General features: G+C 38.9%; 1 protein-coding gene across 2 annotated transcripts; it reads right to left on the reverse strand.

Moving 5' to 3' along the window:
• Window positions 1–3,107: 3,107 nt before the first annotated feature.
• Window positions 3,108–23,765, reverse strand: fgd5b (FYVE, RhoGEF and PH domain containing 5b). Of its 2 annotated transcripts, none has more exons than XM_077573302.1 (21): window positions 23,619–23,765; window positions 20,827–22,975; window positions 16,855–17,008; window positions 16,223–16,281; window positions 16,120–16,150; window positions 15,560–15,711; window positions 15,264–15,420; window positions 13,002–13,092; window positions 12,872–12,922; window positions 11,234–11,292; window positions 10,584–10,655; window positions 10,359–10,427; window positions 8,810–8,893; window positions 8,619–8,698; window positions 8,451–8,535; window positions 8,245–8,382; window positions 8,057–8,159; window positions 6,297–6,433; window positions 6,121–6,219; window positions 5,836–5,993; window positions 3,108–4,839 (listed from the first exon to the last, which is right to left on the reverse strand). In XM_077573302.1, the coding sequence occupies exons 1-21, from the start codon at window positions 23,626–23,628 to the stop codon at window positions 4,803–4,805; spliced, it is 3,975 nt and encodes a 1,324-aa protein (XP_077429428.1). In that variant the 5' UTR covers window positions 23,629–23,765; the 3' UTR covers window positions 3,108–4,802. The 2 variants fall into 2 exon arrangements, with proteins under 2 accessions (XP_077429428.1, XP_077429427.1); XM_077573301.1 differs by having other exon boundaries at window positions 6,094–6,219.
• Window positions 23,766–24,211: the final 446 nt, after the last annotated feature.

Below are 24,211 nucleotides of genomic sequence, written 5' to 3' on the forward strand. Positions count from 1 at the left end.
AGAAGTCATTAGAGATAGCATAGAATTAGTATTAGATTAAAAATTGTATTTAAATTAGTTAAGTATTACAAAAAGTTAGTGATAGTATTGATTTTAGCATTAGCATTACTATAATTAGTACAGTATTGTAATTAGTTAGCATTACAATCCATATTCCTATTACAATTTGTATTATGAGCGGTATCATTTTATTGGCATAGTGTATATTTTAGAATTAAGTAGTAGTAGTAGTAGTAGTAGTGGCAGTAGCAGCATTATAGTGGTAGTATTGGAATTAGAATTAGTATTAGTACTCACATTGAAAATAGTATTAGTATTAGTTAGTAGTATGTTGTAAGTTCTAGGAATCATTATAGTGAACTGTATGTGTGTTTTGATACACATATACTGACTAGTATAGAATAGTATATGACTAGTATAGAATAGTATATACACTTACTGGCTACTATAGTAGCCAGTAAGTGTATATACTATTAAAGGAATGCATATAACGCCTATGGGAGTGGTGGAGGAGCTTTTGGCAGTAAACAAGGTGGCACCACATACACACAATTGCACATAACACATCACACAGTTTCTTAACCCCAATGAGGAGGTGGTAGTTTTGGCTGTGTCACTAAAGCATTTTTTCTCGTCCATAAACAAAATGTCCTCCTACTATAGTCTATTTCATGCCTGGGCAACACATGTCGCTGCTATATGCAATGAAAAACACCACCAATTACTTTCTTATCATTTCCCAAGAGGGAAAAAAATTCTTCATGCACCGAACCTAACTTAATTAGTTAATTTTCTTTGTTAACCCACAACAAGAAGCTCTCTGTGTTTTTTTCTTCTTTGTTGCACATGGTGTGAAATAGTGGTGCCACATGCACAGCTCATTGTATATGCATCAAACACCCCCTCATTTGTGCTAAAAAAGAAAAAGAAAAAAAAGAAGCAATTCCTTAAAATATGTTGATTTGAGCATAATTGGCTGTCTTGCTAGCGTTGCCAAGCTAGATGACAGAATGGTCACATCACAACAGATCGCCGAAGAAGGAGCAGAAGGCTGTGTGGGTTTTCCACTCAGTTTCCACTTGGATGCAAGGAGAGAGAGCTATATTTAAAGAGTCCAGGGAGGTGGAAAAGGTGTAACATCGCCTTGACTGAAAAGAGTTTGCAAAGTGGGACATGAGAAAGATTTTCGTCTATGAGCTTCGCCGCATGGTGACGATGAGCCACACAAGACACGGTGCAAGCTCAGAGATGTCAAGGCAACATCAAGTGGACGCAGTTGTTTCTTTAAGTCCCCACAACCATTATGTAATATAATCTTCCAATTCTACCCGGAGGGTTGTCCTACCCACACACTCCAATTAAAGAGGAAAAGCAATATGGTTGTAGCTTCTTCGCAGTTGGTGGGAAGTACTTTGTTGTAATGTGTTCATGTTGATTTTTCAGTACATTACACACCAGGACAACAACTGAACAACAGCTTTTATCCAACTCCGGTAAGAGCCCTACATAGCCACTCTCTATAATATGTGCAATACACCATGCAATATACAATATGCAATACTTGTCTCGTGTGCACTTGATGTAGATAGTTGCTTTAGTCCGTGTTCTATAATATGCCTTTTTTAATTCAAATTTTAATTCTGATTAAGATCGTGTTTTTTGTTTGCATGTTTAAAAAAAATCTATTTATATTAATTATATGACTATTACAGAAGCGTATTGCAGTCACTTGAAAAAAAAAAAAGTCCTGTTTTTCTGACTAATTTTTTTGGGGGGAGCGTTGTTTTTTTTAATATTTTTTTTCAATTTTTTAAAATATTTTTTTCTGAATATTTTTTGGACAAAAAATAAATTCAGTAAAACTGAAAAAAATATTCTGAAAAACAGAAAGAAAAAAAAATACTCAAAAAAACAAAGCAACCCAAAAAAATTAGTCAGAAAAACAGGAGGGTTTTTTTTCCCCAAGTGAATGCAATACGCTTCCGTAGACTATAAACTGAACTACATACTTATTTTTCTTACAACTTATGGTTCTTGCCAACATTAATATGCACTTTCCACTCCTTTGTCAAAATGGACTCATTACTTTCACAACACGACTAAAAACAATTAGCTCCCAGTGTTCAAAAACATTCTCCGCCAAATCAGGAAAAACAAAGAAACAAAAAACACATACATACATACATACATACTGTTAACATTTTACTGTTTCAATTCATATTTTAACTGTTTTGAATTTATTTATAGCTGTGTAGATGTAGATATAACTATGGTAACTCAATTTAACTTGAATGAATAATTCTTAAAACCTTGCAAGGAAACCTCTTCACAGATCTCAAACTTTGATTTTTATTTTAAACACGCAAGAAAACAAAAACATGTTTTCTAACAATACATACATAGCCTACAGGTAAGGTGTACTTATAGCATTTTAGCTATGTAAACACGTTAGCATAAAAACCTGAGCCAATGCTAGCTAGCTAACTTTCTCTAAAACTACGCTAGCTGCTACGTATGTAGCATAACTTGTTCGTACTAGTAGTAGTAGTAGTAGTTTGTTGTTCATTTCCAGTCTTTTAAGTACAGCGTGTGAGTATTTTATTTTGACATCCACCTGCCAAAACTCCTAAGAATCACGCTAAAGTTCACCGTTTTGTTGTCGCGTCAGTTGTTAATGATTTCAAAGCTGAGCGCATTACAGAGGAATGTGTCCAATGTTATTGAGTAGGCAGTGTGTGTGTGTGTGTGCGTGGAGGGGGAATTGATTATTTGTTCCTCTCTGCATTGCTTCTCCCTGCGGCAACATGGAAGCGAGCCCGGATGATCACACATGCTACTGCGGCACTGGTGAAAAAAATAAAATAAAAATACATTCCAATGTCAACACACCGCTTTACTAGCCCATAGAGAGCCAATTAAACCAAAGTGTTATAATTTCACAATAGAATTTGGCAGCTAGTGGAACAAAGTGGCCCACATGCCATACTTTGCGAGTTTACCGCAGCAACAAACTAAAAAGAAACTTGCTTGAAATCCAAATAAAAAAGTAACAGAATGGGGTCTAGAAGCCGAGTGATGAATGATCTGCCCTCTATGTAGGACGAGCCTGTCTGCAACTTATCAGCAGCCACAGAAAGAAATCCTCCCGCTTGACAATATTCTGGGTCAGCCAGCCTCAGGGGGAGCTGAGAAGCTGAGCAGAAATGGCCTTTTGCTGGCCGTGCGGCACACTGTTGACATCCACGAGGGCTTCTAAAAGCGCATCAGGCGGATGTTTCCATATTGTCCATATAGCACGTTGGTGTTCTCCCGTGTTACGTCAATAACAGCCTGCGGAATGTCAATATTAAGACCAACAGTCATCAACAGGGCGCAGATGGTTCCCATTGTTATGGTTTTCTTTGTTTTAATATAATGTTTTGGAAATACGCTTGGTAAGTCAGTAAGTACAGTTCTGTTCTGCCGGTAATAATTGTCATTCATGTGCACCACTGACGATTTATTGACTACATAGAATATATTTTTGGTCAACAATTAAATGCTCTCCCACTAGATAGCCGGAGGTCCACACATGGACAAAAACTGTTGGTAGTGGATGAAAAATAACTTTTCAAAATTTTAGTGAGCATTTTTAACTTCATCACTTTGGCTCAATCAATGACAGCTCAGTTTGAATTTCTTTGGCGGTTGTTCTGGTTGTTACCATTTATATGATAAGTGTCTTGAATTTTGTCATTATTTTCCCCTTGTGGCCACGCCGAGGGAGCTTGGCTACATTCCAATGGATCTTAAATTTGTAAACAACATGTGCACCTGCAGTCACAGGAACATCAAACTGCTTGGAGATAGGTGAGTATAACTTTTGACCTTTAACCTGCTAGTCTATCATTTATTTCTAATCTCCCAAGATAACTCTCCCCTTCCCTTCCCGTGGTCCATGTTTAGTTTTAGTTTTTAAATATGCCCTGTTTCAGGATTATTATTTTTAGAAGAAATCTGTTTACGCACAATTCCAAATAAATTCCTGATTTTCAATGATTATTTTTCACAAATGTTGGTATTCATTACAATTTTTTCTGCATTTGATTATTATTAGTTTTCTTCTGATGTTTTTATTTTTCAGAGGACTACCAACAATTTTGTCCAAGTGTGTACAACAGAATAACTGTTAAACTAAACAGGTCCATACATTTGACACTGCATATAGTTAAATTTGTGAGAAAAGATCATAACTATTTCAATATATGCATATACTTTTTATGACACCTTCTTTTCCAAGCATAAAAAACTAGACTAGAAAATACAGTACAATGACAGTCCAGATCAAAATGGATGAGGAGTATGGCTTCTTTTATGAAGTTATAGTGCAAAAAAAAAAGAAGCAAATAATACAGTACAAGACAATACGTCAGATTCTTCATTTCATATAAATGAAACCAGTCATTGGTAATACGTTATAAAGACTAATAACATCAAGGGGAAGAATACATTTTCTAAAAATGTCTTATTAGAAGAGCTCTACATTCTTGTCTAAACAAGTGTCGATAAACCGCCGCGCTCCGCAGTCAGCTCGTGTGCTGATCAGAGGCTGATCGAGATAGAGGTCACGTCACCTGACTGGCAGGTATCTGGGCCAGCGCTTCGTGTGGTGCACAGCATCACATCTGCTGCAACAGTAGGAGAAAGTCTCCCCTCTCTCCCAACGAACCTGAAGTCTTTTTCAATACTTTCCTGCAGTATTGGCTGGGAAAGTTCTTGTTTGTTGTTGTTGTTGTTTTTCGGGAGGATGGAATGATCTGGTCCTATAAAACGGTGGCTTCTTCCATGGCGTTGACCCATCTGCGCGAGAAGCAGGTTGTACATGAGGGAAAAGTACTCATAACACAAAAAATATATATTTTTGTTTTTAATTTAATTCAATTAATTATTTAACTTAATTAATTAAATGTCATTTTGAAAGTGAATTGTAATTTCCTAGCATTGCGTATGAATGTTGAAGCTGAAATGTCAAATAAAGACACAATTCGAGGATAGAAATGATCACACAGTGGTGTCTTGAGATATGAGTGACCAAACTTACAGCTTTTTCAAGATACAAGCTGTTATTCAGCCTTTTTTTGGGGGGGGGCTTTTGACTCAGCTGAACTCACTTCACAACAAACAGCTATTCTAAAAAATAATAATAATAAATAATAATAATATTGCCCCTCACAGTTGAAATTTACACTTAAACCAAACATAAAATGACAATTTTATACAATGTGTTTAAAACAGACATGTAACTTTGCTTTAAAACCTGCTTAGCTTAATGCTAACACATAATGGGAAACGCCATAGAGGGGCTAACAAATACCTTTTACTAAGCAACAGATTTACACATAGACATACATGATCACAATACTCACAGGTATATATTATTTTTCATTTGCGAAAAGCCACTAACATTACTGCTGCTTACAAACAGTGGTTGTGAAACTCTTCTTCATTTGTAACTGAATGACTGTATTATACTGCCCCCTTGTGGCCCACTTTAATGAGGTACATTATGGAGTGCTATTTTTTCTTATATATATTATACAAAATATACTTTTTTTAATGCTTGATTCCATTAATGGAATTTCCATTCATTTTAATATGATTTTTTTTTTTAGATGCTGTATAATTGTTTTGACAATGAACATGACAAAAACTTGTATCTCATGGCACCACTGTATTTGAATAAAAAAAAATAGGGGAGGAAAAAACTAATTGAAAAAGAATCTCAAAATTCCAAGTGAATATGAAATGAAATGATGTCATCATCATTTGAAGTAGACAATGGCGCATGTTTCTCACCTCTGGGCTGTAAAGTTGTTCTCTGCTTTAAATGTATAGTACAAAGTGTTTTTGTGGTAAAGCTGGAACACATTGGAGGCGTCGTCATCTCCTTGGTGGTTGTCTGGTAGCTTCACTGTAAAGCCCAATAAAGGCAAACTCTCTGAAGCCACCTTCTCCTGCAGATACAATCATGCATAATGTAAGAGCTCGCATTCCACCCAATGCATTTTTAAAATGTTCTATTCAGGTTGAAGGGGAGTGCATGTGTCCCCTCACCTCTTGGCCTCTGTAGGTGTAAAGCACCTTGTCTTTTAGGAGGAACCACAGTCTCTTCCAGTTTCTCTTGCTCTTCTTGCTGCGATGCAGACTGCCGCTGATGGAGCCCTCGTCGGACACGGTCACCTGCAGAAGGAGGTTTTTTTGCCTTAGAGGCTATTCAATTTATTAACACCGTGTCTGTCATTGTGAGGGAGGCGTACCTGGTTGAAGGTGAGCATGCCTTTGCGATGCCTCCAAATGTTCGGAGGGTGGATGCTTTGGAACACGGAGGAGAGCGGACGAGTGGAGCGGCTCACGCGAGGGCTGCTAGTCCCCGGGAGGTCACATGTGTCATCTCCTGAAGGTGGAGATAGATCGTTTTTAAACGACTGCGTGAATACAGTTGTGGTCATATGTTTACGTACGATAACAGACATTGTGAAATATTGGCATTTTCGGGGAAAATAGGACTGATGACTAAGCTTTCTTTTACATTTGAACACCATTAAAAATCAAAATAAATGTGATTGCTTGTTGTGCATGTTTTCTTGAAAGAATGGTGTCCATCTTATCTTACAAGTTCAGCTAGGCATGTAAATTTATGAGGAAAACTGCGTAACTAAGAAAGTGAACAAACATACTAACAATTTATGGCTGATATCTGATATAAATATTTTCCAAAGATAATAATGATCAATTTTGATCAATAAATGTGTTAAATAACATGGTAGTTGTAGCATTACTGCATCTAAAAGGTGTTTTGAATAGTATATTTAGATTACGTACAGTATTTTACATTATAGACAATATATGGCTGTATGTCAAGATAATAATGTCCAGTTTTGGTATAAAAGTGCGCAGAATCATACCCATTACTTTGCACACTATTTATTATACAATTAGCATTATTTCGAACAACTTCATTACTTTTGATATAGCTCGTTTCCCGCCGTCTTGAGTAACATCCGCCCTTGTAATGTTAAGTAATTTCACAGCGCCCTCTAGTGTTCACAAGAACAAATGCCGTTCCAGCCTGATGCCACCAGTGAGAACAAATGTTTGGTGGTGATCGTAATTGTAATAGTGCGACTTTTCACACCTCGCTTCTTTTTTTATTTTATTTTTTTTATTTATTTTTTATTTTTATTTTTTTAAGGAGAGCTCAGTATTGTTCATTCGATTTGACATATCATCATTGCTCTCCTTTTTTATTAAAAAAAATTTTTTGTTTTATATATATATATATATATAATTTTTTTTTTTTGGGGGGGGATGTGGGTGAGTATGTGTATGTGCGTGTGTGTGTGCGTGCGAGCGTGTGTGTATTCATCAGTTCACCTAAAACCTATTAAAAAAAATCCCATACTAATAATATAATATGATAATAAATTGCCAAATGCAGAAACATCAATGTAAGTTATCACGATGTGGTGGCTCTCGCTAACAGGCAGAATTAAGTAACCAGAATTAGGTTCAAAAATTCTATATACTTAGACCATGTTTCTAGAAATTTTGATATTTGGTTTTTATTTGAGGCAGATATTTTTTCCATTAAAATGTGATTTATGAGGAGGTTAGACCATTGGCCGATATTCAGAGTTTGTTTATTTTTCCAGTTAACAAGAATTGTTTTTTTTGCGATAGTAAGGGCTACAAGTGTAGATTGAAATTGTTTATGTGGTAAGTCAGTTGTTGTTAGGTCACCTAGCAAACACAAGTTTGGAGATAAAGGTTTCCTACAGACCAAAATAGCGGAAAGTTTTTCTAAGACTTTAGTCCAGAAATACATAACCGGAGTACATAACCATAAAGCATGAACATAAGTGTCTGTAGTGTTTTGTAAACATTGGAGACAAATGTCGGAGTCTGAGAGTCCCATTTTCTTCATCATATATTGAGTAATGTATGTTCTGTGAATAATTTTATATTGGATAAGTTGTAAATTTGTGTGTTTTGTCATTTTAAATGCGACTTTTCACACCTCGCTTCTTGAGCTCGTTGTAGCAGTGGTCACACACTTTGGCCATGCGTTCCTTCATGTACTTGAGTGGATATCTATTCTTAGAGCAGCTCCTGCAAACAATCTGTACCAGCAGGAGGGCACCACAGGGAGTGTATATTACTATATGCACTATTATTGCTTGGCACATTATTTGCATGGCAACTCACCCTCCCGCAGCTGTGGCAATGATGTCTACGGAGAGTTAGGCTGAAGTCCGACGTGCAGTTCATACACATCATAATTTGGGATACTGGAACAAGTGTGGGGGGCTTTTCTCCTAAGGTGACATGCGGATGATCTCTGGTCTGGACACACATACACACACATGATGAGTGAGTTTATCCAAATTTGTAAAGGAGTTCTAATTGCGTACCTCTCCTGATGGCACAGATCCTCGGTTGTGTTCGCTCACAGCGCGACTCAAAGTGTAAAACCAGTCTTCTCTTTCAATGAAGGAGCTGCCAAATGATACACACGCTCTCACTACACGAACGATTTGAAATAGCACAAACTTGAATGACAAGGATCATCTGTCTCTCACCTTGCAGACAAGGTGATGGAGATGTCGTTTCCCTCCATCCTCAGTCCATGTTGGACATTTTCGATGATGGGTTTACTGACCTGGGCAATTGAGTCATGAGGTCATGAATGGAACAAATAGTTTAGGATTTAAAAAATATATCTATAAATATAGAAGTGTAAAAAATATACAGATTGTTTTTTTTGCTTTACCTTCAAACCAGTGAGTGACAGAGTGTTCTTCAGTCTGTATTTGCCATCCTGTTGTGGATACGTGTAAAGTAATATATCGTTCATCTATAAACACAGACAGAAATAAAAATACGTAAACACAGTAGAAAAAAGTTTTCAAGCAGAACAGAAAATATTATATATATAAATGTAAAATATTAATTTATAGTGCAAGAGAAAAAAAACGTTGTAATGAAAGCTATTCTCCGTTAGGTGGCAGTATAAGCACTTGTACTGGATCTCATTGACGATTGTACGTTCTTGATCAAGCACACAGAAATGCAGCGCACACTTGAATCACCCACCATATACAAGTGCCATCTTTTGATACGTATACAAATGTACACACTGCGCTGTTAACCTCTGTATCACATCAAGCGGATGTGAGTTTTAGTGTCATGAAACTCAAGCTCCAGCAGGCATGTTTTATTATGCTGTTATTAATCAGAGCTGATAAAACTTGATCACCGTCAAGGTGGAAAAACACCAGCAGGATAGAAGACAGACGCAACAAAATTTTTATGAGCATTTTTATTTTATTTTTTAGTGTTTTGGTGTCCTGACCAAAAAAATTAAAAACAACTTGCAGAAAGGAGAAGTACTGAAATTTAATGTTGGCATCATTTGTCCAAAATCCCAATAAATTGAAGTGAGGTTTTTTTTTTTTTAAAGCCTCTCAGGAAGTCAGAATCCAGAAACATCCTGTCAGGAAACTGCTCTTAATAGAGCAGTCTGCACGTAGAAATAGGCCAGAGGGAAAAAGGTCTGGCGATATAAGTCTTCGTGTCTCCATTAGATGAACACGGTTGCATTATGAAGCAAACATAGTGGTGCCTTGACTTACAAGTTCACGCAAAACACTTTCTCTGCCTCTCTTGAAATGAACAGAAATTATTATTATTATTATTATTATTATTAATTAAGCTCCTGTAAAATGTAAAACCAACAAAAGCACTCTACAGTATTGGCACTAAAGCTATACCAGTAGTAATAATGTAATAACATTTATTTTAAATCAAATTGAATAATATAAATATCATTAATTAAATTATTTTAATTTAGAGAATTATAAAATTTAACATGATTAAGTCAGCATGTATCCATCGCTTAAAGGTTTATGACACCGCATCATAGAGGCTATTCATTAGCCCGACTACGGCATTTTGCATTGTGTGTTAGCATCAAGCTAGCAGACTACCCTTAAGTCAAACTGATGTAGCTGTTTTCAATGCACACTGTGCAAATCTTTATTTTAAGTTTAGTTTAAGAGTAAACTTCAACTATTGGCAGTAAACAGCTTGAAGCCTCGTTTGAACAATTGTTCACAATTACCAAACTGTTTGTTGAGAATTGCGTTGAGTTTGCTCTCATAACTTAGCGCTCGTTTTTCAAACAAGTTCTCGCAAGTCAAAGCAAAAAAAAAAAATCTCATCAGAGCGCCAGCTCATGTCACAAATTTTTGTAAGTTGGTTTATGTGTTTGTGGTTGACGTAGATAACTAAGCATATCTGTTTACGGAAGTAACATTTACCAAAAACAGGTGACGAGGCTGTCGGTTCCGCCTGCTGACCTTCATCAGGGTGCCCTCCTTCACAAACACCTGGCACGAAGAAACACAACAAAAATGAGACACAGTTAGTCACTTAGTCATTTCAACTGAGGCCAACGGGGGATTCACAGCTGAGTCATTGAGTAAAGGCCAAAAGGGGTGTGGCCCAGTATGGACTAAAACAATGCAATGTTATGAGAGTCATACCCGACCAGGCTGCAGCAGGTCCCGCTGGCCGTGAACACTATACTCGATGTTGACCAGACGCAGCAAGTTCTCCTAACAGACACAAATAGAGACATGGTAGAGTTTTTGTCATTACCTCCACCAAGGTGGTAACACTTGTTGCCATTTGTCACCAAAAACTAAAGTACTTATTAAATATTTTTCTCAAAGTTTTATGGAGGAGTTGGGGGAAGTTGCAGAGTCAGGATTTTTTTTGTTCTTTTGTTAACGATTCAAACTACATTTATTTTACAAAAAAATTATAATCAGGAAATATTTTGTGCTTTTAAAGTTAAATCATTAACTGATTAATTAATCACACAAAATATATTGCATTAATCATGAATTAACGCAGATTAATCGCACTATTCATTTTGACCATAGATTATCCTTTAGCGTGACAGCGGATGGCTACGTTTAAGGTAGCACAGGTTGTTTGAGCAATAAACATAATTACATGCATTAAAGTAAAGCATTTAATAAATGTTTGCGTATGACATTTAGGATATTTGTTCATGTCAAAATATTGGGGTCATTTTAAATGATGCAAGTAATTCATTGATTAGAAAAAGAGGATGAGCGTGTGCAGTGGATCAAAATGTGTGGAAAAAACAAACCAACATGATACTCACCCCGTGTTTTAAGCTGTCATTTGCCTGGTCTGCAATGTCCGCCACGATAACGACAGCAGCTGAATCAAGCAAAAAGGGGCGGGGGGAGCACAAGAACATTATATGTCATGCCTGCAATAAAGGGGAAGTCAACCCCACCCCCCCAAAAAAAATCTTCACAATATATTCTATGCAGCCCCACTAGTCTAAATACTAAGGCTGGGAATCTTTGACTGTCTCACGATTCGATTCAATTCCGATTTTTGGGCCTGCGATTCGATTCAGAATCGATAATCGAATTTTGGATTAAAAATGATTTGATTGACAATGATTTCTGCTTCAATTTATAGATATGCAAAGAATTGTCATGATCTACTCCAGTCTGACTCGCTAATGCTAATTAGCGCGCTACTCGTGGCACTTTTATCACTCAAAAGAACGACTATTCATACAAAAAGCTTCAGGAATGTTTACAGAGAAGCATCTTAAAATCCTACACTGCAAAAAAAAAAAACTTTCATTGGAATAACTTGATCATGACTTTTTGCTTCTATGTGGCTACAACTTAACAGTGTATCAGAACGAGCGGAACCACACTGCCCCTAAGTGGCCAAATCGTGTACAATGTGAACAGTTCTCCAAATAAAGGCACACACAAACAAGGGCAAGACAGTATAAAATAATTGAAATAAAATCGATTTGGGGACATTTAAAATCTATTTGGGGACATTTAAAATCGATTCTGAATCATACTGAACGAGAATCGCAATTCTTATGAGAATCGATTTTTTGGCACTACTAAATACGGTATTCTGTTTAACATTGCGTTAGTGGAATATGAGTTAAGCAGCAAAATCCTGCAGTTTTTATCAATAACATTTGCTGTCGAGTAAAAATGACATCACAGTTGCTCAACAACCAATCACAGCTCAGCTTCAGAAAACAGGCTAGCTGTGATTGGTCGTTGCCTGAGCCCCCCCCCCTGAGCAACTGTGATGTCATCTTGAGTCGACAGCAAGTGGCAAAATGGCCGCCCCCTGAGATGGATAAAAACTGCTGGATTTTGCTTCATAATTCATATTCCCCTAATGTAATATTAACCAGAATGTCATCTTTAAACCAGTGAGGTCACATATAACATATTATTGTCAATAAATTTTGAAGTCTGACTTCCGTTTTAAACATTTGCAAGCTAGAGGTTAACTTTGCTTTGACTAATCTATTGTTTATTTTGCAAGTATTTGTGTAGTATCGTAGCTTACCGTGTTGATGACCTGCACTACTAAAATAACAAAAAAAATATCCAAACTATTTGAAAGATGCAGTGCTGTTCTACAGCACAGCAAACTGTGACCACAATAACAAACCGACTGCAAGGCTCTTCGTCACGGATTTTCTTTTATGCATGAAGCACCCTGTTTACTTGTTTGCTGCCACTGTGATGATTTCCAGTCACTGCAAAAAATGACCACTGGTGGCTCACCTTCCTCCTAGTAAAGTCCTCTAAATTGGCTCTCTCAAGGCCACCTCTCCGTGCCAAATGGAATAAATTCCCCATAAAGTCGCAGACAACAACAAACAAAACACAAGGCCAGTAAGACTCCCTTGTGAGCAACAGCTTGTGTCCATACTTGGCTTTGTTCAGCATGTTTATCGTACCTTGGGTGTCCTCATATTCTTGCGAATCAGGGGAAAGGTTGTTCAAGTAATCTGGAAGCAAGAGTGACGAATAAGCATATTCACAAAATCAAAAAAAGGGAACTTTATTTGTTTTTCTAAGTGTACTCGCCTGTAAGGATCATGCGGTACTGAGCCACACGCACAATCACCTGCAGGAGTTGTTGCTTGAGAGAAACTGTTTGGCCGGATGGATTCTGCTGCTGTGAATACAAAACATCACCTCTGTAGTACGGCGGTTACACAAAAACATCACATTAACTGTGGACAATAAAAACAGTTTGAAACTGCTAGCTGAATGTGCAAAAATAATATTGCGCTAACAAAGAAACTTATATAATATATATTTTTTTTAAATTTTAATTTTTTTTTCTTGGAGAGCTCATTATTGTTCATTCGGTAATTTTACCGATTTGACATGTCTTTTTTTAATTTATTTTATTTTTATTTTATTTTATCTTATTTTTTTTATTTTTTATTTTATTTTATTTTATTTTTTGGGGGGAGAGCTCAGTATTGATCATTTGACATGTCATCATCATTGTTCTCCCTTTTTTTTTTGTATGTGTGTTTGTGCGTGTGTGTGTGTGTGCGTGCGTGCGTGCGTGTAAAAAAAAAAAAAAAGAATTCCCATACCGTTCACCTAAACCGATTTGACATGTCATCATCAATGCTCTCTTTTTTCTTTTTTCTTTTTTTTTGTATGTGCGTGCGTGTGTGTGTGTGAGTGTGTGTGTATTCATTAGTTCACCTAAAACCTATCAAACAATCCCATACATAATATTTCAACTCAGTCACATGGCGGAATTAAACATGACTGGGCCGATGATACAAAACTGCTTCCATCCATCCTCAATAGGGTCATGGGTGATTCCAGCGACCCCAGCACTGGTCGCCACTGAATCATACAGAAAATTTTGCATTTGCTTACACATTTTTCACCAAAAAAAAAAAAGGGAAAATTTCACTTTATACTATAATTCTTGCAGTATCCGCCACAAAATAAAGATAGAGGGTCGGTGCAGAAGAAAGGCAGCTTGGGAGTGACACACAATTCTTCATGCTTAAAAGACCTTTACAACACAGGAAAGTCAGAATGCACGTGGACGTCCAAATGTCAACTGCATTAAAAGCAAGCTGTTACTGAACCAAGGAGGGGGAAAAAAAGCACAGTTGAGTGCTGCCCTTTGAGGGTCTGGAGGAAATTCAATTTGAGTTTTTTGTGTACCGTGGAGAGATGAACTTTGTATTGTTATATAGGCGCTACGCCAGGGGTGGGCAATGTATGGCCCGGGGGCCACAAACGACCTGCTCTGTTCTTTAGTCCAGCATGGTTACATTTGTTGCATGTATTTAGTAGCCATTTTCCCTCAAATTGGTCAATTCAATTTGTTATCTTCATTTTTATAATTGGTTAATGGATGTGGAGTATTTTAAGTAAAATAATAATAATAATAATAATAATAATATACATATTAAACATATAATACAAATTAATGTAATAATTAAAAAAATTCCTTCATCTACAAATTAACTCATTCACTGCCATTGACGGCTATGGACGTCAAAAATTTATTTGAACTGTTTCTATTAGTTTAACATTTTTTCCACTTTTGTTACAAGAGTATGAAAACCTAGAAAAAAATGTTTACATTTAGAACAGATATAAAATTTGTGATTAATCGTGAGGTAACTTTTTAAGTCATGCAATTAATTACAATTCAAAAAAGTAATCGCCTTGACGCGATAAAAAAAAGAGAAACAAATTAGAAAAAAATTAGGGGCGTCAGGTGACAAAAAAAATTCGTAATCAGAATTAATCGCATTACTTCACTTGTTAACTCAGGATTAATCACAAATTTTATTTCTATTCTAAATGTACAGTAAAAAAAAATTCTAGGTTTTCATACTCTTGTTAACAAAACTGGAGGGAAAAACATGAAACTAATAGAAATAGTTCAAATTAATTTTTGACGTCGATAGCCGTCAATGGCAGTGAATGAGTTTAGGAAGCCCATTTATGCTAGTATTTTTTTTATTTATTATTATTTACTGTCAGAATCGGGACAATTCTCATTACCGCAATTTTACCATGAACAATACATCCTTAAAGCTCACTTTGAGATTGCCTTGGAGCACACTAAATCTATACATAGCCTGAGAATTGTTACTGGTAGCGGACCTAATGGCAAGTTATAATTATGAAATAGGATCTCATTATATGACTTAGCAGCTTAGAATTATGACTTACTTTTTTTTTTTCATGTAAAAGTATTAGGACACCTGCCTATCACCCTGAATTTTTTCCTAATCATATTCACAACATACAGTATGTTCTAGTTCACCAGTTTCTTTCTGTCCGGGCTGCACTGACCTCAAACTTGTGAACGATGACCGCAAATTCAGCTGAGGTCCGACAGCTCTCCTCCAGCAGGTTCATACTTCGGTCATAGTGCCCGATGTAGTTGGTAAATAGCAAGAACTCTGCCTTCCTGGAGAGGAAAATGTCTGCGATCTTCTGGCTTTCTTCCCTGCATTGACAAACATAACAAAACACGTCAATCTCTCTCCGAGTGCCATTTGTGCTCTATGTGCGATGGAAGATGTGTGGAAATTCCATTTAGAGGTGACATACTGCGCATAAGTGAATGTAATTTGAACACATCTCACCAGTGCCGAGTTCGATTTTCCAGCTCGGCGAGGATTGTGCGGTGCAGGAGGTAAACATCAGGCAACTCGTTGAGAATCTCACAAAGTCTTTTTTCGTTTAAAACGGGCTCTCCATCAGCCGTCACTGCCGTCCTAACTGCTTCCCGAAAGTCCTGCGGCACGGAGGCGGCTTATTTTTAAAAATGTACGACTTGTCCAATTAAGGCACAATTTTGTTTTGCGTATTTTCACTTCCTTTGCCTGCTTGCAATATCGGGGATCTGGTTCATTAAGCTAACTAGCAGAATTAAAAGGAAGTGAAACAATCTCACTAGTTAAGCCCTCATTAAGAAAATGAAGCTAACATCGGCAATGACTCGCATCTAATGTACCTAAATGATAAAATAAAACTAAAAGGAAAATGTGTATTTACTGTATGATGGCATATGGACATCTGTTCACGTGGCGCTCCTAAATACTACATGCATTTCTGGCACTTGGCTTACTAAGCAGAGGGACATTTTGAAGGGAATTAAATTATATAAAAAAAAAAAAGAGAAATGAAATGATCCATCACTTACTTCCTGAAGAATCTTGAGTGCTTTCACATGTCTATAAACAGACACATACAGAATGATTTGAGCAGGAGCCTAAATGAGTTTGAATAATGACGAGATAACTTACAGGCGCTCGGCGTCCATTAGGTCCATTGCGATGTAAAAAGCTCGAGATCGACCGTCGATCTGTAAAAGGGTTGTAATATGGATTGTTAACATTGAAGTGTTACAAGCTCCGCAGAAACAGGAAATGCATTCTGGTCCATAAAATGCAAATAATAACAGCCTTGTAGTGGCCCATTGACCCTGATTGACAAGAGCATCCCGAATGCCTTTTAAACACCTTAGTATTTTTGTCAAGTTTGAAAAAATGAATTTTGGTTGGACATGTTCATCATAACATGACGCATGAAAAAAAAAAGAGTCTGAAATTAAACAGGAAGTCAGCCATCTTATAGACTCACAATGTTAAACAAATTCCATCACTCGTACTTTAGTGAGCCCCACCCAGGAAATTCAGCCCAAAAAAGGTCGGCCAAGTTGATAAAGAAAATGTTTGTTTGGTTTGCCTAGCAACAAGTGATCAGCCAAGCTTGAATTGTGCTACGCTGCTATCTGGCATAGATTTGATTGAGATTATAATTCAACATTTAAAAAAAAATACTTAAATAAAATGCACTCTTTTTATGGATTTTTGTATCTTAAACGTAAACAAAAGTCTGCCATTGTTTTTGTTTTTTTATTATTATCCTAATGTACCTGTCTGTCATAGTTGCTTTCGCCACCTGCATCGTCCTCCTCCGAAGTGCGTCCGGCATCTTCATCAGCTGTTGTGGGTCTATTGGTAAGACTACCTGGCCCGCTTTGTGGACCGGCAGCAAGTGAGCACACTTTGTAGGCTTCTGTATAGGCGCTGCAGAAACAAGAGTAAAACACATTTTGTTTGTAGTCAGAGCTGGATTATTTATTTATTTATTTATTCTCACAAAATTTTAATATTGCTTGTGATAGTGATGATGTTGGATGCCCCTCCCAAAAATGGATGCCCGGGGCCACCGCAGTAGTCGGGGTGAAATGGCTTGATCATTCCAGCACAAAAAAAAAAAGCATTGACCCAGCCTCTGGTTGCTTCATTTGAATTATTCATAATAATAAAATTAACCACGAAAAGAAGCCATATTATTAGGTACACCTGCTCAAGCCAGTAAGAAATCCCCCCCCCCCCCCCGAGAGGCATTCGATCCTTTAATACAGTTATTATGGATACAAATGCAATACCATCAAACTGCAACCACAACAATATTCTATATACAGTATGTGTGATGTAAAGGCAGAATGTTATTATAATTTTGCCATAAATCTTTTACTGATCTCAGTAGCTTGTGCAGGTGTGCCTAATGAAGTGTCCAGTGAGTGCATGCGACGAATGCTCTAATTTGACGATAAATCCGATTTTTTTTTTTTTAATGAGCCACACAACTCCTTTGCGATCTCCCCCCCCATGTTGAAATATCACCACAATAAACATTTTGAGTCTTCCAAGCCAGTGTGAATAGTTGAAACGTTGCAGCTTTACCGCAACCAATAAAGTGGCTCCAGCAAAAGCCTGGAGTGACAATCGCGCTTAAGTCGAGTCTGCCGGTCCTCTCCAGGGAGCCCCTCGATGCATGTGCTGACTGGCTGAAACCCCGACAGGGAATGTGCGCCATATGCAAATAAAACGCCTCTTTACATTGCGGCGCTGATGCAATTGTGATCACGGAAAGCATGGATGGATTTCAACCCCACTGAGATGCAAATGAGCGACATATGAACAACATATGTGAGCGTCGTTACGGCGCCGCGGCTCATTGCTAACGACCAGATCTAATGTTTGGATGACGACATGTAGACACGTTCTATATTTGTGGAGTCTTAACGCTGATTTTGTTGCTTGTTAAACGCGGACACAGAGCAAAACAAACTGCCATAAAACTTTTAAGGAGGGAGACACTATTCATTCTCCGTCTGCCTGAGGTTCACGGCTGAGCGTGTTAGCTCCACTGATGCCTTCTAAAGCAGCTGCTAATAGCGAGCTTTCAGGCTATTGCAAAGCTAAACTAGACACAGAACTTTTGATGACGTCTCATGAACTTACGTGTGACCCAACTTGGGAGTTTTTTTTAATTTTATTTTTTACTTTGACTTGAAAGCAAAATTTGAACCCCAAAAATGAGCAAAAAATGCAAATTAGGATGTTGGCAGCAAACACAAATCAACACACAGCAGCAGTTTGGCCAAATAGAGAATACTTTTTCAAAAAAAGAGGATTCAAGCTGTTTATTGCCACTCCAAGTTGGAATTTACTGTTAAACTGAACTTAAAACTAACAGAATTGGATGTGTATTCAAAACAACCACATAACTTTGACTTGGGAATGTCCGCTAGCAGTGCTAACACACAAAGCAAAAAATACTTGCTTCGCTCAACATTTTAAAATCAAAGACATGCAATTTTGATATTTTAGCAAGAAGCATGAAATAATTAGCGTAAAATTAGTTGGCAGACCGGATCTGGCCTCGAGTTCGACACCTGTGCTTTAAGAACCGGATATTTGAACACAAACATTAAACAATATGGCATATATTCTTTATCCTCTGCCTAAAACAGGGGTGCTCAAGTTCGGTCCTCGAGAGCCCCTATCCAGCCTGTTTTCCATGTTTCCCTCCTGCAGCACAGCTGAATCTAATGACCAGCTAATCGCCAAGCTTTGCAGAAGCCTGATAACGATCCTGGTCATGAATCAGGTGTGTTAGTGGAGAGAAACATGGAAAAAAGGCTGGATAGGGGCTCTCGAGGACCGAACTTGAGCACCCCTGGCCTAAAACAACCAATAGGCCTATAACTGCAGCGGACAGAGTGAGTTGTGACCGTCTTCTTCATGTGTGTGTTTCTGTTTCTGTATTATACTGGCCCCTGGTGGCCAAAGCAGGCACACCAAGAGGACAATGTGAATTTGGAACGGATTATGGCATTTCTAGTCATTTCAGTGGCGAAACATGATTTGTGTTTTCGTAGGTTAAGGCACCATTGCATTGAATTAACATAATTACCAAGATGTTTATGAACTCATTTAAGTCCATCTATTTATCATCTATAGTGTTTTTCCTCATTAGGGGTGTAGCCTATCTCAGCTGGCCAAAAGTATACTATATACCAAGCATAGCAACACAAACAGGTTCAGTCCAGAAGTCCAGGATTTGTCAGGTTGGAATCTGCCGTGTGGATCGATTGTCCAAAGGTGTGAATGGGAGTGTAGAACATTTAGTATTATAGAAAGTGGATGGATGAATGTAAAGAGAATCATGGATAGCTATTTTAATCATTTTAAGTATTAACCTGAAACATTTGCCTCATACTCAAACCAACATTCAATGGATGCATCTACACTACTAATTTCCGAGTGCAGACAAATCACACGGGCGAGAAGAACACAGCGAAATGCAGAGAAGGAGATGTAATCTTGTGTTCTTTAGTGGAAGAAGAAGAGAAATGGCTCCAAAGTGCTGTGACTATTAATCATTGCGAGTGGACTGTGTGACTGCATGGGCATGGCCAACAGAAATGCAGGGAAGGGGGCGGGGGTGTTAATGTCAGCAGAGTATCGCTGATCATACCAATACATGCTTTTCTGCTATTTGTCGCAAATGCATGATTTATGAAGGAAAACGCTTCCCCAACAACCAAGTGTTTCCAAGTGCAGTCCCAGCATCAGAGGACACACTGTGGCTGAACACTAATAACACAATGGGATGGTAGAAAAATCCATACAAAAATATTATATGATATATTTTATGTAAAATATTGCATAATAACAATTTATTATTAATAATAATGTATTACTATTAATTATGTTATCAATAAAATATTATTGTGTTATTGTCTGCCATCCTCACATTCTACTGTTATTGTGACTTTCGGTGTGTATGGCCTGAAAAGGCGGGGCCTGTGGGCTGGTGAGTGACGTGGGTGTCAGCTAATTAGAGTGTATAATTGGCTGGCTGATAGCATTAGTTCATGTAGAAAAGGCAGAAATTTTGCTTTAAAGCAGCACTAAGGAACTTTTCAACCTTAATAAAATATTTTCAAAACTCTTCTGATGAAACATCGACTTAAAACTGAATGGTTGAATGGTACCTTTGCCATGGCCTGAGGGGGGTCTGTATCATTTTTACTGGCACCAACCAACTTTGATGAGGATGGTAGGAACACTGTCACACAAAAAACTACAAATGTGCTGACTCTGCTTTATGACATACGTCACTTGCCGCTTTACCCATTCATTACAAAGACGGAAGTTTGAACGTCGTGAGCTAAAAAATGACGCAATGTGCTTGTCCTCATGAGAAACGTGGTCTTCCTTCAGGCATAACGTTGCCAACTTTGTCCATATGGCGGCGCCATAATCAACATAAACTGAAAGTTCCTTAGTGTTGCTTTAACCTTGCGCCATCGTAACGTGCATGGGTTTGGAATGTGGAAGGAAGTGACAAAACACATGCAAATTTGACACAAGAAAATTAAATTCAGAACCTCAGAACTGTACACGTTCTAACCACTACTAAGTACATTTCCGTTACTTCACAATAGAAAATTGTATTGTATTCTGAACAGATCCGAGGTTCGCCAAAGGATCGTGTTCAGCCTCACACTGTAACTCATCTACATCATTCCACACTCAGTCTGACTCACCTCTCTTCTTCCTGCTCAGACGACATAGCCTTGACGTCAAAACCAGGGAGGCTACTCATGTCCACGTAACCATCCGTCTCATTGGCAGACGACAGCACCCGCCTGGGTCGCTCAAAGAAGTCTCCCAAAGGTCGCACAGGCCTCCACTGTGGCACCCGAACATTTTCATAGTCTGAGTTCACAGCAGGAACGTTTTCATAGTCCGAGGTATCGGCATTGGGGAAGGAGATGGAGCGAGGTTTGGTGAGGGGCAACGGTGAGAAAGGCACACGGGAGCGCTCCTCAAAGGATTCCACTCGCACCACGCTGCGATTGAGGAAAGCCACCGAGCTTCCTGCTCTTTTGCCGTTCGGGTACAACAAGAAAGCAGACGCGGGATCGGGTGATGGTTGAGCTTGGCAAGCCGAGCGTTGGAGGAGTCGCGGAGAACTAGTAGCGCTGTGTCTATCCGGATCCAGAAGTCTGCTGGGTGTCAGGTGGCTGGACTCTGTTGACGACTCGGACGAGGACAGGTTGGAGGGCTTGCTCTCCGCTTTCCGCCGAAACTTCAGCATCAGGAAGCGCTTGATAGAGGATTTCTTCTTTCGGTTTTTCTCTGAGTCCACGTCAATGAGGAGCGACGGCGAACTCTTGGCGATGGGTTTCTTGGTGATGTACGCCAGTTCAAAAGGCGGCGGGATGTCCACCACAGACGTGGGTGTGGACAGGCCACTGGATGACAGAGGTGAGCATCTCGAGAACCTTCCGCAAGGAGAACCTTCAGCACCTCTGTGGGCAGAACCAGGCGTGGACGTGGAGGACGAGGGGTACAGGGGGAGATAGTGAGGTTTGGGGTAGCCCTTCAACATGGGGCTGCTGCTCAACACCGGTCCTTTCTGACCGAACCTGGGTCCATTTATGAGGCGCCCTCCTGCCTCGCTGTTCATGTGACGCGACAGAGAGCGAGAGCGCATTCCCGATGCGCTCCTGCTCAAAGGAAACACGTTTTCACCCTCGGAGCTGTCATCTCCCGGATCCTCGTAGAGGTGGTCCTCGCTGCTGTGTGTATCGGTGACGTCATCCGCCAAAGCGTGGCTGAAGAAGTCAGACTTTCTCGGTATAATCAGTTGGTTTCCCGTGAAAGAGGAGGTCAATGAGGTATCGGAGTTGCAGAGCAGACGCAATTTGGGTTGACAATACAAACGATTCAACAAGGCGTCTAGTCTGTGTTCTTCACTTGTAACAGATCGACTTCTCTGGTACCCTACAAAGCCCTTTTGGCTTTGAGTCTTGTGATATTTCCCTGCTAAGGCACCTTGCCTTGGTGGCGAGAGTGGACTGCCTGGTATACCACAAGCTTTATTCTGATTTGGGATCATCTCTTTCTTGATAATGTCCTCTGGAGACACATAATAAGGCTCGTGGCTTTGACAGTCTTCCAAGGCGATTTGCCTCGTAGCTTCACAGATCCGCTTCCGGACACCAAACAGAATATTGTGGTCTTCATCAACTGCACCATTTTCGTGGACACCGTTAAGGATCTTACAAGGGATTACATCATTAGGAGGGAATGCCTGTTGGCTGGGTTCACTAAGGACATCATCAGGGAGGGACTCGGCTGTGTCGTCCAACAATTCCCGCCTAATCGGCGCCATGTTCTCCATCCCGGCCCCTTTTTCCTCGTCCACACTGTTCACGGAAATGTCTCCCATTGAGAGGCCGTCCGTGTCAGCCAGCGCCTCGCCCGCATCCTCGTCCATGTCCTCCGTCACGTCCGTGGTGTCAATCATCTCCACCGCGTCCTCCGAGTCAGTGGTGAGCCGGTCGTCGCTGGTCCACAGCGTGTCCAGGGAGTCCACTTCCTCCGTGAGGGCGCTGTCCGTTAGTCGCCAGTCCTCATCCATCTTTGGAAACATCTCTTCTTCCGGATCCCGTCTTTGTGACGACACTTCTTGGTCAGAAACCTCCTTGTTGAGACCTGTTTCTCCATTGAGACCCCCATGAATGTACCCCTCTGGGATATCTGATAGGAGGAGTTCCCTGCAATGGAGTTTCAGGATAGGTTTGGGAGCAACAGAAGGTTTGGGACCCCTGACTGTGGACATTAGCGTCACGCGGGCGGGACAAACAAGTGTTGGCTTTGGAGCGACACAGGGCTTGTTGGTGCAGTCTGAAGGAAAAAACAGGAAAAGGAAACAGTAAGATGATGTGCCTTAAAATAGATTATGGATCACTCGAGGTGTCCCTGAAAAGTTATAATGCGTACATGTGTAGAAATTACAATTCTTATCAAAGATTTCTCCGTCAAGTTTTAAAGTGTACATTTGGTCCTTAAGGTATATTTAGAGAATGCTTGTCCACCCTTTGGAGGAACAATAATGGAAGGGATTTCCCTGAGCGGCTTCCTGTGATTCAAAGCCCCTTAAAGCAACTGCTCATGCATTTAGAATGCGACCGCTGTACTGTAATCGTATATATTAGACAGTGACAAATGTAGAGCAACGTAGATGTGATAAATGTGTTTCATTTAGCAAACATGAACAATCTCAGGGCAGGAAGCTGAGCATGGTTTTCCCAATTTCCATTTCAAAAACAACTCAAGCGCCTATAAAAGTCATTCATACTGTGGGAAAGTAAGTCAAGGCAGCAATTGACTAAAAGCAATGAGTTATTAAATGTTGCTAATTTCATGATTTATTCTTATCTACAAGGCTGAAAAAAACAAAAATATTTAATACATCTACAGTACTTAAGAACTTTATGCTCCAGCTGATTCATATATGATTTACAAAAATGTCAAATCTTTAGCTTACCTGTGTTCATTTTGATGAAGCTAACAGCTCCCACATGTCGTCCACAGAAGCAGCTTTCCAAAAACGAAATGATAAATATCACTAAAAGGATAAATAAAGTGCCCAAATGTCGTTTTTACGGTGGGCAAAACACTCAGCTGGTGTTTCTCTGTGTCCTCACCATTCGAGAGACGCCGCTGCTCTCATGACCACACGCACACTAACTTCGTGTGCGTGTGCGTGTGCGTGTTCATGAGTGTGTGTTAACGGTGAGCTCGACTAAACTAAAGCAAAAAACAAAACAAACAAAAACCACAGAATTTAAAAACAAACAAACATTTAACATTGACACAACTACTGAAATAATTAACATCATTATTACAAACTGTATTATTCTCATTAGAAAATCAATAATAATAATAATAATTATTATATATCACATTACTGATTGGCATCTTTGATTTTTAAATTAAAATAAATTATTTACAAATTGATATGCAAGTATAATAAACGGTACTTTCTAACCTGTGATCATAATTATTACCTTTCTTCACTGATTGGCTGGGAGAAATCACATGGTTCCCCTGGCCTCTATGGCAGTAAGTAATTAATTA

This window comes from Vanacampus margaritifer, chromosome 8 (assembly GCF_051991255.1).
Source record: "Vanacampus margaritifer isolate UIUO_Vmar chromosome 8, RoL_Vmar_1.0, whole genome shotgun sequence".
NCBI classification, from domain to species: domain Eukaryota; kingdom Metazoa; phylum Chordata; class Actinopteri; order Syngnathiformes; family Syngnathidae; genus Vanacampus; species Vanacampus margaritifer.